Here is a 14765-nt window from a genome sequence, read left to right as displayed (position 1 = left end):
TTGGCCCCGCCTCGCCCGAGTCAGATACATTACTTTCCCGAATTGAGAGCGCCAGGCGTGGTCTGGCAGCGGCGGTGGTGGTCTCATTTTCTCGTGACGCCCTGGTGATTCGTCTTCTCGTCTGGGAGTCTCCGTGTTGTTTAAGCGTTCTCTTGTAAGTATTCGCTGTTTTTTTTTCCCGTTTGAAAATGAGGTCTCTAGCGAGGCGTGTGCGTTTTAGTTGGCTTTCTCAAATTCTCCTTTTAAACCCGCTAGTTAGCCGGATACTAGCTTGAGTCCGCCACATGCAGGTCCCTTGGTCGTTGGCATAACGTGGAGAGTGAACCTAGCAAGTCTCGGTCTTTAGCTTGGGTTTAGGGCGGGATTGGATAGCAGGAGGCCCAAAAGAAATGGCGAACGAGTGCGGAGCCCGTCCCCCCAAAAAAAAAAAAAAAAAAAAGATAAAATTAGCGGCTTGCGTTGAATTGGCGTGTCGAGTTGCTTTGTTTTGCTCAGAAATCCAAATTTAACCACCTCTCTCCTCGGGGTATTTTTTTTCCTTTCTTTCCAGCTCGTTTCCTTCGCTTAGTGTACTGTAGAAAGTTAGGGGAGCGGGTGGCCGCCTTCAAGCCGACGCTGAAAGGTAGAAGCGGACAAGCATTTTGGACTCGGTTCCAAAAAGGATATTAATGTATGCGCGAACCTGGCGGTTGCATTCAGCTCTTTAGAGCAGCGCGTCTTTTTCGGGACAACGCCTGGTCGCCCAGGGCTACCTAAAGCTTGAAACTGGATGTTCAATCAACAGACTGAGACTGAGACTTATTTAGAGAAAAAAAAAAGGATAAAATTTAAATTAATAGCAAGCATTTAAAGTGAAAAATCCGACTTGAATGAACTGGTTTGCAAAATGGGAAAACCGATCCCATATACAATTTAACACATTTTCTTCCTAGATGTCTCAGAAGTGAAATTACTTATTTATTAAATTTATATGCCCGGCCATCTCACCATCAGATGATTTTACATTTAAAATCTTAAGATAATATTACCATTAAAAAGGACAAAAATGGCTAAGAAAGGGGGAAAGATACAGACAAGGTGTGGAAGCAGAATCTTTTCTCAATCCATAACCACTTCCAGCATGACATACCCTCTCCTGGCTCCAGGCCAATTAACAGAGCCAGGTTTTAAGGCCTTTTGGGAACTTTCACAAAATAAATTATTTCCTCCAATGATATGCTATGCAGTTATTGCCATTTTAAAACTTAACAAGTAAAGCATACATTAAAAAATTGTGAGGCCCTAGCTCAGGGGTATCAAACTCAATTTCATTGAGGGCCGCATCAGCATTGCTGTTGTCCTGGGGAGGGTTAGGTGTGGCCAGGGTGGGTGTGGCCTACTGGGTGGGCATGGCTGGAGTGGGTGTGGCCAGCTCTATATCATGCGCATCAAGGGTGCCTGTAGGGGTGTGGGTAGGAGTGGGACAGATCTGAGGGTCTCTGGTAGAAGGGGGTGGGACCAGGGCGAGCGCCAAGGCATAATCTACTGGAAGAGCCTGCTGAAACCCCTCCCCCGGGGCCCATCAAGCCGGATATGTGAAGTAGGCGAAGGCTATTTGCTGGCCACTTCCAGGCGATGGTGCATTTCTTCATTCCTCACAAAGGGTGACATCTCCCCAGCATGCACCCAGGGGGCGGGGCTGATGTGGCAGGGGGCAATCCCTTGCTGTTTCCAGACAGCCTTGTGGAGCTAAGACTGAATGGTTTCAGCATAGATGGCCACTACAAAATTGTACATTGGCTCCCGGCCGGCCTGGGCCAGGGCCAAGGCAGAGGGGGCTGTTCCCTCACTGTTTCCAGGATGGCTTTGCGGGCCACATGAAACCACGTTGCGGACCGCATCTGGCCCCCGGGCCTTGTGTTTGACATGTCTGCCCTAGCTTATACTTAAATCTAAATTTGGTGCCGCAGCATAGACATACTGTACTTTTAACTACCTTCATATGACGTTTTAATAAAGTGTAGCATTTGGCAACTTGCCACATGAAGCATTTACTGTTAATATGTTAAGGATGTGCATAGAAAGAATTGAAAATATGGCTAGAAGGAATTAATACAAAACAGGTGAGAAGTTTTAAGAAAAAGCAGCGTGTGAAGCAATATATGGGCGTGGTAGCAAAAAGGATGAAACCATATGGAAATATATCGTTAACAGGGTTGATGACTAATTTTAGCTGTTTTCTCTCATTTCTTTTTTCTTTTTTGCACTTTGCATCATGCTGTTTACCGCCAATAAGAGTGATGCGACTGTGCAATTTAATTGGCATTTGTACTGTTGGACTCACAAAATGCTTGTACTCATTTGGGATTCTGATTGTTATGAGACAAAAGTCCCATGTGATTATGCAGAAAAATCAATTTATATGATACAGCTAATGAGAGATCTCAGCAAGAGTGTCTTTATGAAACAGTGATATGAAGTGTGTTAACAGTTTTTTTCATATTGTGATAAATTCCATTTTTTTGATACACAACATAAAAATACTTTCAAATTTAGTAGAAATAATGTTTCATTTTAGACAGAGACTAATAATTCAACAGGCTTTACCTTCAGTCTTGATTCTGTTGCCTTTCATGAATGTTCTGTCATGCCCAGAAAAAAAGTATATTCCTGTTTAGCACTCATAAAAATTTTATATAAGGCTGGAATAATGACATGGATATAGAAAGTTGAGGCTTGGCAGACAAATACTGTTGCTCAGTTTAGATTATTGCATTTATTTTGGAACATCTGATAGGACAACAATTTTTTTTATTATGTAGGTTGAATAGGAGACACAAAGAAGATGAAATCCCTTTTGCTCAGTGCTGTCATTACTGCCTTTGTTCTGGCTTTGTTTCTCCATTCAGGTAAGTAAAGTGAACCCAATGGTAAATGCTAACCGAATGATAACAGTGCAGGGACCAGAAGAATAGAACAGAGAAGCGAAGGTGGCTCATCATTCCAAGGGCTGACTGAGTTTTAGCTTGATGCTTTGGAATTATATGGATGATATAATAATGATAGAAAAAATTATATCCCTTTGAATGACAGATTCCTGGCTGGAATTATATAAAACTGTCTTTTATAACCAGGCAAATTGTTGGGGCAATCCTAGACATCCAGTTTCAAAGGAACTCTTTTGTTGTTTTTCTTTTTGTGTGTGTCTTTGAGTCAGTTTTGACTCCTGGCAACTATATGAACAAGTCCATGCAGTTTCCTTGGCAAGATTTTTTGGAAACCTGAACTCTGCTTGTTCAGTTGTGCCACTTGTGAAGCTGTGAATGATGTTACAATAGTTGTAAATACATGGATTGGTCACAAAGCTGTTTGTTTTTTTTTAATATTGTTAAAACTTTGAATAATTGCTAAACAAAAGAATTACTTATAATTTGTTTTCCAACAGGAAAACAAAGTGGAACATTGTTTCAGAACGGAACATTGTGTTTAGTTTCTTTTTTCCTTGTTTATTTAGGAAGTGCTTTAGTGTGCTACAATTGTCCAATTGCTAACTGTGACAGAAACATAACTTGCAAAGGTGAAGAAGATACTTGCGTTATAGTATATCATGGTAAGTATATTAATACTAATAAATTTATTAATATGATTTTAGACTGATTTTAATTATTCTGAGCAGCTTAATATGGACACAATGCTATCAGCAATAAAATTTCAATATATAGTGTCACCTGGAGGGAACAACAACTGCCCCCCAGCCCCCTAATGTTTGCACGTATGCCTTTGAGTTGTTTTTGACTTCTTGCGACTACCTGGACAAATCCCTGTAATTTTGTGGGCAAGGTTTTTTTGGAAATAGTTTGCCATTGCCTCCTTTGTAGGGCTGAGAGAGCATGACTAGCCCTAAATCACACAGCTGGCTTTATGCCACAGAGAATTCTGACCGGATCCTAGAAGATGGCATTGCTTAATCACTAGATTAAACTGGCTCTCTCCCCCACTTGCAGAGATAAAAACAAAGATATCTCCCACCACCACATTACCTCTAGGACGGGGAAGATCTATGTTTTTAGCACTCTTTTAAAAAGTACTGGTAACTTTGTAAGATGGCAGATCAAACAGATCTCCAGGGAGGATGTTGCAGAAGGACAGTGCCACAGAGAATTCTGAAGATTGATTGCATTGCTTAATCAATGGGATCTGCAGGAGGCCAACTCTGTCAGTTCTTACAGGATGGGCAGAAACCACAGGAAAGAGACGGTCCCACAGATAACTAGTCATATGCCATATGGGGCTTTTACACATGACAATCAGCATTTTGAAAATCTCCTCCCAGATGGCTCTAAACAAATAGGAGGACTGATACTCAGGTGGCTAGGCTAGTAGTACTGCTTCTGCCCATCTTGTCAGAATTTACAAGCTGGTTGATAGCACCAGCAAGCCAAAGAGCAGTCTGTCCTTAATGAAGGGCAGAGAATATCCTGCCCTGGGACAAAAATAAAATGTGTGATTTCCAGCATGTATTGGGCCCTCAATTGTTCCATTCTCCACCATCCCAACTCCAGCCCTTTAGACCATAGGAACTGTTCTTCCACACATCAGTGCTGTTTTCTATTACACAAGTTCTCCCCTCAGCTGGTTCTGCCAAAGTGCCCAGCCTGGTCAGTTAAGTCTGCAGTGAAGGTATTATCACATATCCAATGTCTTCCCCAAACCTAATTCTATTATTTAAAAGAAACAGACCAAATAAAAGAGGAGGTGGAGTTGCTCTCTATATAAGAAATAACTACATCTTCACAGAAATAGAGTACAACAATGATAAAAACTGTCTTGAATGCATTTGGGTCAATATAAAAGGGGGGGAAAATGACATTGCCATAGGTGTATACTACAGACCACCCAACCAAACAGAGGAAATAGATGAACTTTTTGCTAGTCAGCTAACTAAGGTATGTAGGAAGCACATCACAATAGTAATGGGGGACTTTAACTACCCTGACATCAACTGGGAGACAAACTCCGCACCAAGTGGAAGATCAAACAGGTTCCTGGCAAACCTAGCAGACAACTTTGTCTCCCAAAAAGTAGAGAATGGAACTAGGGGATTAGCCATTTTGGATCTAATTCTCACTAACAGAGATGAAATGATAGACGGTGTTGGAGCCATAGGAACCCTGGGAGGAAGTGATCATGCAATATTAGAATTCAACATTATAGAAGCACAACCAATAGAACACAGTCAAACTAGAGTCTTGGACTTCAAGAGAGCTAATTTCAATAAACTTAGAGAGGGCTTGGGAAGGATTCCATGGATGAGAATCCTCAAGGGGAAAACAACTCAAGAAGCTTGGGAAATTTTGAAAAATGAGATAATAAAAGCACAGTCTAGCACAATACCAACAAAGAGGAAAAATAACAGCTCTCAAAAGAAACCAGCATGGCTGCATAAAGAACTCTCTGACAAATTGAAAAATAAAAAGGACAAGTATAGAAAGTGGAAAGAGGGGAACATAACTAAGTCAGAATATCAGCAAATAGCCCGAGCCTGCAAAGATGAAGTGAAGAAAGCCAAGGCTCAAAACGAACTGAGGCTTGCGACCAAAGTCAAAAATAACAAAAAAAGCTTCTTTCAACATGTAAAAAACAAGAAAAAAGTGAAGGAAATGATTGGTCCATTAGTGGGTGGAAGTGGCAAGAAGGTGACAAGCAACAGGGAGAAAGCAGAACTATTTAACTCATTTTTTGCATCTGTCTTTACACAAAGGGAAAAAACAGACCAACCTATCAAAAATAGTGCCACAAAAAACAAAACAGAAACACAAGTTAAGATAGGCAAGAAAATCGTTAGTGAGCACCTGTCCAGCCTAGATGAGTTCAAATCGCCAGGACCAGACGGATTACACCCCAGAGTTCTCAAGGAACTGGCAGATGTGATATCGGAGCCACTGAACTATATTTTTCAAAGATCCTGGAACACAGGGGAACTACCAGAGGACTGGAAAAGAGCTGATGTAGTTCCCATCCTCAAAAAAGGAAAAAAAATGGATCCAGGAAATTACAGACCTATCAGCCTGACCTCAATACCTGGGAAGATCCTGGAAAAGATAATCAAACAACGAATCAACGAACACCTAGAGGCAAACAAAGTCATTACTAAAAGCCAACATGGGTTTGTCAAAAATAGATCATGCCAGACAAATCTTATTGCATTCTTTGACCAAGTGACAAAATTAGTGGATCAGAGGAATGCTGTGGACATAATTTACTTGGACTTCAGTAAGGCATTTGATAAAGTAGATCACAACCTACTACTTGACAAGATAGAAAAATGTGGGGTAGACAGAACCACCACCAGATGGATCCGTAGCTGGCTGACCGGCCGTACTCAGCGAGTGGTCCTCAATGGAACTGCATCTATATGGAGGGAAGTGTGTAGTGGGGTGCCCCAGGGCTCTGTTCTGGGCCCAGTACTCTTCAACATCTTCATCAACGATTTGGATGAAGGGATAGATGGGGAACTCATCAAATTTGCAGACGACACCAAGCTGGCAGGAATAGCCAACACTCCAGAAGACAGGCTTCAGATACAGAAGGATCTGGACAGACTTGAACACTGGGCACTAACTAACAAAATGAAATTCAATGGTGAAAAAAGCAAGGTTCTACATTTAGGCAAGAAAAACCAAATGCACAAGTACAGCATAGGTGGCACCATGCTCAATAGTAGTAACTGTGAGAGGGACTCGGAGTCCTAGTAGACAATCACTTAAATATGAGCCAGCAGTGTGCTGCAGCTGCCAAAAAGGCCAACACAGTGCTAGGCTGCATTAACAGAGGGATAGAATCAAGATCACGTGAAGTATTAATACCACTCTTCAATGCCTTGGTAAGGCCACACTTGGAATACTGCATCCAGTTTTGGTCACCACGATGTAAAAAAGATGTTGAGACTCTAGAAAGAGTACAGAGAAGAGCAACAAAGATGATTAGGGGACTGAGGCTAAAACATATAAGGAACGGTTGCGAGAATTGGGTATGTCTAGTTTAACGAAGAGAAGGACAAGGGGGGACATGATAGCAGTATTCCAATATCTCAGGGGCTGCCATAAAGAAGAGGGAATTAAGCTATTTTCCAAAGCACCTGAAGGCAGGACAAGAAGCAACGGGTGGAAACTAATCAAGGAGAGAAGCAACCTAGAACTAAGGAGAAACTTCCTGACAGTGAGAACAATTAATCAGTGGAACAGCTTGCCTCCAGAAGCAGTAAATGCTCCAACACTGGAAGTTTTTAAGAAGAGACTGGACAGCCATTTGTCCGAAATGGTGTAGGGTTTCCTGCCCGAGCAGGGAGTTGGACTAGATGACCTCCAAGGTCCCTTCCAACTTTACTACTATTACTATTACTATACTTATACAGTCCCTTCCATCTCATACAGGTAAAGATCCTCCTCTACAAGCAGGCCTCATTTTGACTGAAAACTAAAATGTAAAATGTATTTTAGATTTGGCTTTTGTATGGCTTCCCTCTATATGTTTTATTTAATGCCTTAGGATAAGCTGGCATATGCTACCTGTGCAGTCTTAAAGCAGAATGCTTTTTGGTGATAAGGATGGGTTGTGGTAAAGAGGCCCCACTTTGATCTTTCAATTGTTAGGTTATAAAAAAACAAATTAAGGAACATGGTGCATAGCATGATTTGGTGCACAGCATAATTTGCAAGAAGTCTTGCTTTGGAAGCAAAATAAGACACTATTTTTCCTGTTTTTATTTTTAATTAGATAAAAGAAGCAAAACGAGTAAAAAAGGAAAAGGGACACACATGCATGCATATAAATACCCAGGCAAGCAGGGAAGTAGAGGAGAACTGATACTGAGAATCCTTAGTCTTAAAAGAACAGAGAATAGTTTTGCAAAGTTAATAGTGGATTAAACAGAGTTGTACTCCCACTTGCTTTCCTTGGAAAAGCCATTTTTCTAGTAGGAACCAGCAGCTCCGCAAACCCCTAAAAGAGTCGGGCAGGCAGGCTTATGTGAAATTCTAGGGGCTTGAATTTCAAATTGAAATTTCAAAAGTGAGCAAACTGACCTATGTTTTGAATAATGCAGATGCTCATTTTCGAATGATATCTTAGAGCAGGGGTGTCACAATGAAACCGTGCCCACCCCATTGCCGGCAATGGGGAAACAGCTCCGATACATTGCGCGACATCACATAACATCGTGAGTTTGATATGTCTGTCTTAGAGGCTTTTACTTACTCTATAGCAGAATAACAGAGTTGGAAGAGCCTAATCCTATCCCCTGCTCAAGCAATTTCCCTCTCCCCCACAATATGGGATTATGTCATTTTGTGATTGATTTTTTTTAATTAAGAATTTGAGCCAATTCAAAATCTTTAAAGCAACTTTTTAAAACTCTCTATTTTGGGATTTTATATAGAAAAGTGGGGTACAAATAGTCTTATAATATCATTTAAGGTGTTGTTTTAATTTAACAATTGATAAAAAGACAAATTACTGAACAGACTACCTTTTCTACCTATACACACAGAAATCCCTTTTTTTAATTAAGTAGGATAGAATCTAACTTTATAATCTTCATGTTTTTTTTTCTTTTTCAGGTGTAAAAAATACATCTCAGTGCTGGAAGTATTCCGACTGTAATGTAGACTTTATTTCAAATCATTTCTCAACAAAAAACTTCAGATACAGGTGCTGCCAATGGAATTTGTGTAACGATGCTCCAAATGTAGTAGCTAGCAAGATAGCCCTCAGTGGGGCTTTCTTGCTGACTGTTGCTCATATCTTAAAGTTTTTAGTCTGGAACTGAAATGGGGCAATTTTTTCCAGTTTAAAAAGCTACATGACACTAATGTCTTTTGAGAAGTATTCCTGTGTTGGAGAAGATTAAATTAAGATACAGTATTAAGTAGATAAAATTTGTTCACTATCTGCACTTTTCATATTTTTTCTTACATTACTCAATTTCTATTGGAAACTTACATTCAATCTGTAAGACATTCATATTAGCCAAATGTGGACTTGCTTGTGTTGGGAACAACTTTTGAATCTCGCAACTACATTTTAACTTGTAAGCAATTGTTGCAATAAAAGTGCTATTGTATATTTAAGCCTGGAATGGATTTTTTTTGTTTGTTTGTTTTTTGTTTTACCTCCAGGCTCTTTTTGATGCCTCAATTGAAGCTTCTTCAGTATGCTATACCAGTGATGGCAAACGTTTTAGAGACCGAGTGCCCAAACTGCAACCCAAAAGCCACTTATGCATCGTTGGGTGCCAGGTGGGTGTGGCCCATTGGGTGGGTGTGGCTGTGGTGGTAATAGCAGACTGGGACTAAAAAGTTCAAACAATCAATTCCAACTTTGCAAGATCTTTTTTTCCCACAAGAAATTGAAATTGATTGATTGAATCTTTTTTTTTGTACACGGCGGCGGAGGCCTAAAGTGAAAAGGTTTTATAAAACCCAGCTGAAGGCCTAGGACTGGGGTGACGGCGCGCGTGCCCATGGAGAGGGCTCTGAGTGCCGACTCTGGCACCCGTGCCATAGGTTCGCCAACCACTGTGCTATACCATTCTAGTTGTAACAGTAAATGACACAACATCTCCTTGCCAATTTCATTGGTTGTTCCTTATCAACATTTAGTTGCTTATCTGTGATTAAATGAACTGTCCAAATTCAGACTGGCTACCATTCCGAAGTAGCACTTTGAGGCCTATTTATTTAGTACTTCTTAAAGTAATGTCAGTACTAATGGGAAATACTTTTTGTTTGGACAACATGCTTAAACTTAGAAAAGCCACAGCTTGGTATTAAAAACTGAAAATAGGAAGCAGTGAAAAAACGTGTTAATTTGCCTGTTGTCTGGGGGCCCCTGTGTGTGTGGGGGTGCACTGTGCTGGGGTGGGTTGGTTGAAAGTCAAAGAGTACCTCTGTACTCTTGGGGTTTTTTACCTTCGTTTAATTATTATGCTTTTAGAGTTATTTATCACATTTTAGAATCATCCATATACCCCACACAGGGACTCTGGCAGTGTATAGTAAAATATTAAAATATGAAAACAGTATAAAGTTAAAAATTTAACAAAGAGGCAAGATTAAAAACTGTTAAAAATTAATTGAAAGGTAAAGGGACTTTCAGAGTACTAACCCTAGCTTTTAAGCTGCATGCTCCTATGGCTCCCCATGAAGGCCACAAAGCCATGTTTTCATTCCTTTCTGGAAAGCCAGGAGAGTGGGGGTGTTATGGTTCCGGCTAATGAAACACTTCAAAGAACTTCCAGGCATTTATTTTCCTAAAAGTCAGTGATTGTTACAAAATGTCGGCACATGCATAATGGAGGGATGCTAGGATCTAAGTTCTCTTCCTCCGAGCAGTTAAATTATCAGCATGTTCCCTCCCTAAATTAGCCCTGTATATCACATTATCCAATTAGTGTGAAGGTCAAATGTTTTCTTCCTCTTTCTTTTCCAGGCTTTATTCCCACCCCCATTCTGCTCTGTATTAACCCCATAATTACCAGACAATTCTGCATATTGTCAAAAGCAAGAATATACAATATTTGCAGTGTTGACAGAGCCTATTTCAGGGTTTTTTTTTGGGGGGGGGGAAATGCAATGACTCTCTTCCTGGACCCCACCAGTCAGAATTTTTTAACTGGCAGGGACTGCAACATATCTAGTTATGCTTTTATGCCATTGTAAGCCATCTAGAGTCACTCTGAATAGTGAGATGGGTGGCGTATATATTTAATAAAGAAATAGTCTGTCCTAATTTTTCGTCAAATGCATTCTTCTTTTGTCCTAACTTGGCTACATAACTATGTGGGTGTTTTTGAAGATGCCCACATATGGAATGGACAAGAAGGCATTATTTCAGCAGCCAATAATCACTAGTAATCTTGGTATTTGGTCATCCAAATTTTGTACACATTCTACACATTCAGATATCTTAACAAATGATTGCATCAGGTAAGATTTTTGCAACAGTATCATTGATTGTGCAAAATTTGAGAATAGCCAACACTCTAGAAGGCTTAAGACACAGAAGGATCTTTTTTAAAAAAATATATATTTTATTAGATTTTATATGGGTAGGGAACAGGTGGGGTCGGGGCGGGTACAGGAAAATTGGGATAAAGGGAACAGGGTGTGGATAGCTACAGTAAATACGTGATTCAGCAAACAAGCTGTCATCCGGGTCTTCATATTGAGTATTATTGTTTATACAAGACATTTATAAGAATAAATCGGTATAGTTACAACTGACTTTTGGTAAAACAGTAATATTCCTTTAAATAATTAACATAGTCAATAGCATAGAAACTATTTCCAATCATCAAGCTTAATACTTAATATAATAAAGCTCTAAAATTTCTTCTTATTCTAACGTGTTTCAACCCACTAATAAAATTTTCCCCAGGTTTTATAGAAGATTGAATCCTCTTTCTCCTTCATCTCTAATGTTAATCTGTCCATTTCTGCACAATCTAGGATTTTCAAAATTATAATCTGGTCTGATGGTAGGTTTTCATTTTTCCAAAATTGGGCGAATACTATTCTTGCAGCTGTCAATACATGTAATATTAAATAATCATTTTCTTTGCCGTAATTAGGTCTTAATATATCTAACAGGAACAGTTCTGGTTTAAATTCTATCTGGATTTTCATCATCTTTTCTAACCATCTATGAATCTTAGACCAATATTTTTTTGCAATAGAACAAGTCTACCAGGCATGATAATAAGTACCTGGTTTTTGCTTACATTTCCAACATGTATTCGATAAATTTTTAAACATTTTCGCTAAGCGAACTGGTGTCATCTGCCATCATAAGTTTTCTTTGTATGTTACTGCTTTAGTAAGTTTGATATTTTTATTCCACAGTTTTTGTCAGTCTTCTAATTCTATAGAATATCCAAAGTTCTTTGCCCATACTATCATTGTCTCTTTTACTTGTTCTTCTTCCATCTTCCAATTTAATAAGTATTTATAAAGCTTCTTAATCAAATGTTCATCTATTTTTAAAAGTATTTTATCAAGTGGAGTCAGCTCTTTGTAAAGTCCCATTGTTTTTATCTTGTTTGAATTTGCAAATAGGACCATGTTAAGTCAATACCTTCTTATTGAAGGGCTTGCCTGTCTTTGAGTTTTCCGTCCTTATCCAAAATGTCTTTATAACTAACAAGTTTATCATAATTAATCAGATTCGGATAAGCAAATGCTTCCATCGTTGAAAGCCACTCAGGAATTTTCATATACATTTTGAAGACACAGAAGGATCTTGACAGACTTGAACATTGGGCACTATCTAACAAAATGAAATTCAGTGGTGAAAAAAGTAAGATTCTACATTTAGGCAAGAAAAACCAAATGCACAGGGGTATCTTGCTCAATAGTAGTAACTGTGAAAGGAATCTCGACGTCCTAGTGGACAATCACTTAAATGTGAGCCAGCAGTGTGCTGAAGCAGCCAAAAAAGCCAACACAGTGGTAGGCTGCATTAATAGAGGGATAGCATCAAGATCATGTGAAGTGTTAATACCACTTTAAAATGCTTTGGTAAGGTCACATTTGGAATACTGTATCCAGTTTTGGTCACCACGATGTAAAAAAGATGTTGAGACTCTAGAAAGTTTTTTTACCTGTATGTGCCCTGTCTTGGGGATGAGATTGAAAGATTCAAAAACCCTTCAAAGATTTTTAAGAGAAAGATAAAGTTTACTCCGCAATTATTTTTGTTGGGTATTATTATAGATTTTGATGTTAAAGAAATTAGTTTGATGTTGAATCTTATAACAGCTGCAAGACTATTGGTGGGATAATATTGGAAGAAAAACTCACTGCCTACCTTGGAAGAATGGATACTTAAGTTGTCTAATTTAGCAGAAATGGCGAAAATCTCCACCTACTTGAAGGATCAATCACAAGAAAAATATATTATGGTTTGGAGAAGATGGATTGATTACATTCAAAAGAAATATGAAACTGAAAAGTATTATTTTGCATATGAGTAGATTTTAGATAATTATTAATAGTTTTAATTATATTATTTTTGTTTTTAATTTGTTAATATTTGCTTTGAAAAGGAGTTAAAGTGTGTTATGGTTTTGATTGATAGTATAGTTGGTTAATGTTAGTTAGATTATGTTTGTTTATTTGTTACCCTGTAATCAGCTCTGGGAAGTGGGGGAGGGGTGGGATTGGGTGGGAGGGGTTTATATTGTAATTTGTAAAACTTAATAAAAAAAAACCTTCAAAGAAGAGATGGCTCATACTTGGGAGAAGCAGGGAAAACATTCAAAAAGACTTAGGCTAGAACAGAGGAAACAAATAGATTGATATTTAAAAGGGAGAAATATAAATGTAAGAAAAATTAAACACATACAGGATGGGGGTAATCTGATTTAAGAGCAGGACATGTGGAAAGGGCTCGGATGTACTAACAGTGTCATGAAGCTGCAAAGAAAGCCAAGGACATCTTGAGCATCAAGAAGAACATGGAGTCCAGATCAAAGGAAGTGATTTTCCCACTACTCTGCCTTGGTCATACCTCACGTTCTGGTTTTTTTAATCCTTCATTACCAATAACCTTTTAGGAATAAAAGATCATGCCTTCTGTTTAGTTTTTTTCCTAGTATGCTGTGATATATTTTTACTTAAAATATAATTTCTAAATGTGCATTATATATTATGCATACTAGACATACTATTTAACAAAATAAATTACATTAATGGGAAGCTTATATTACAGGGGGCACAGACTTGTAGATGCTGAAAAGTGTGCAGCTCCCCATACTGTATTTAAATTATTTATATGTAACATGTTTGCATTCTTTTTAATAAAGAGATACAGAAGTACATATATACCTTAAGTTCTGCCCCAGAGGTTCATATGCCGCAAGTTCCATGGGGTTATCTTAGTGACATTGTATCTTCTTCTGATGTCTACCTTGGATGATTCCCCAGACTCCTTCTCAGATGTCAACTTAGTGGAGGATGAGCCCATTCCTGGCAGGTCAGGAGTTGAATTGATTGATGACTCTGAACTACTCAGACTACTCGAGAAGTGAAAGCCCCGTCTGTCTTGATGGGCTGCATTGGAAATCTGACTATTTATCACAGCAGACGGAGGCATTGTTTTCTAGCTGTGTGTTTTTGGGCGTGTTTCCTGCTTCACTCTTGATTGGCACAGTGTTTGGAATTGATTCACACCTTGTAGACTCTGGATTTTTCTTGGCTTGTGAGCTCTCTTGTGTGTGGATTTAAGTTTGTCTGGTAGAGTTATTTTGTTTGAGCAACTTTCAGTTGCTTTGTGGACTATTAGGCTATTGCTCGATGGACTAATGTTGACCTGTTCATGGCTGAACTTCATTTGGGACCCTTCCCTTCTCTTTTTTCCTCTTCAATGGAAGATAAACTGCTGGACAAAAAAGTCTTTATGAGCAGGATTCTTAGTATGAGAGGATCTTGGTGCTCTCTGAGCTTGGTTGTTTTCTTGCAGATGTTTCATTTACCCAAACTAGGTAACGTCAACACTGAGAGGGCAAGCCACTAGAATATTAACTGAGCAAACCCCACTCCTTACTAGCATTGAGGATGTTACCTAGTTTGAGTAATAAAACATCTGCAAGAATACAACCAAGCTCAGAGAGCACCAAGGTCCTCTCATATTAATTTGGTTATAGCTTTGAAATTTGGGGACTAAAAGTATTTTTGAGGCTTTTTTAGAAAAGAGACTTGAAAAGTTTGTAATACAAGTGTGGATTTAAA

At 38.9% G+C, this 14765-nt stretch overlaps 2 protein-coding genes across 2 annotated transcripts in view; both read left to right on the top strand.

The window, feature by feature from the left end:
* On the top strand, positions 1 to 9102 carry LOC120314099 (CD59 glycoprotein-like). The gene is made up of 4 exons (XM_039356841.1): positions 1 to 154; positions 2802 to 2888; positions 3494 to 3589; positions 8598 to 9102. Exons 2-4 carry the CDS (start codon positions 2825 to 2827, stop codon positions 8804 to 8806), a joined length of 369 nt encoding a protein of 122 aa, XP_039212775.1. The 5' UTR covers positions 1 to 154; positions 2802 to 2824; the 3' UTR covers positions 8807 to 9102.
* Positions 9084 to 14765, top strand: part of LOC120314119 (CD59 glycoprotein-like) — a 22855-nt gene continuing 17173 nt past the window's right edge. Inside the window, exon 1 of the mRNA XM_039356881.1 lies at positions 9084 to 9275. Within this exon, the coding sequence (XP_039212815.1) occupies positions 9115 to 9275 (161 nt within the window). The 5' untranslated portion in view covers positions 9084 to 9114. The remainder of the gene's footprint in view (positions 9276 to 14765) is intronic.

This window comes from Crotalus tigris, unplaced genomic scaffold, assembly GCF_016545835.1.
Source record: "Crotalus tigris isolate CLP2741 ecotype Arizona unplaced genomic scaffold, ASM1654583v1 scf7180000018831.1652172, whole genome shotgun sequence".
Classification (NCBI taxonomy): Eukaryota; Metazoa; Chordata; class Lepidosauria; order Squamata; family Viperidae; genus Crotalus; species Crotalus tigris.
Note: the sequence above shows the minus strand (reverse complement) of the source record. Positions and strands in the feature narration are given on the sequence as shown.

Bases quoted from the DNA above. Each gene is read 5' to 3' on its own strand.
- LOC120314099 (XM_039356841.1), top strand. From the start codon at position 2,825: ATGAAATCCCTTTTGCTCAGTGCTGTCATTACTGCCTTTGTTCTGGCT. The intron at 2,889-3,493 runs GTAAGTAAAGTG...TTGTTTATTTAG, and splicing joins GGCTTTGTTTCTCCATTCAG to GAAGTGCTTTAGTGTGCTAC. The intron at 3,590-8,597 runs GTAAGTATATTA...TTTCTTTTTCAG, and splicing joins TTGCGTTATAGTATATCATG to GTGTAAAAAATACATCTCAG.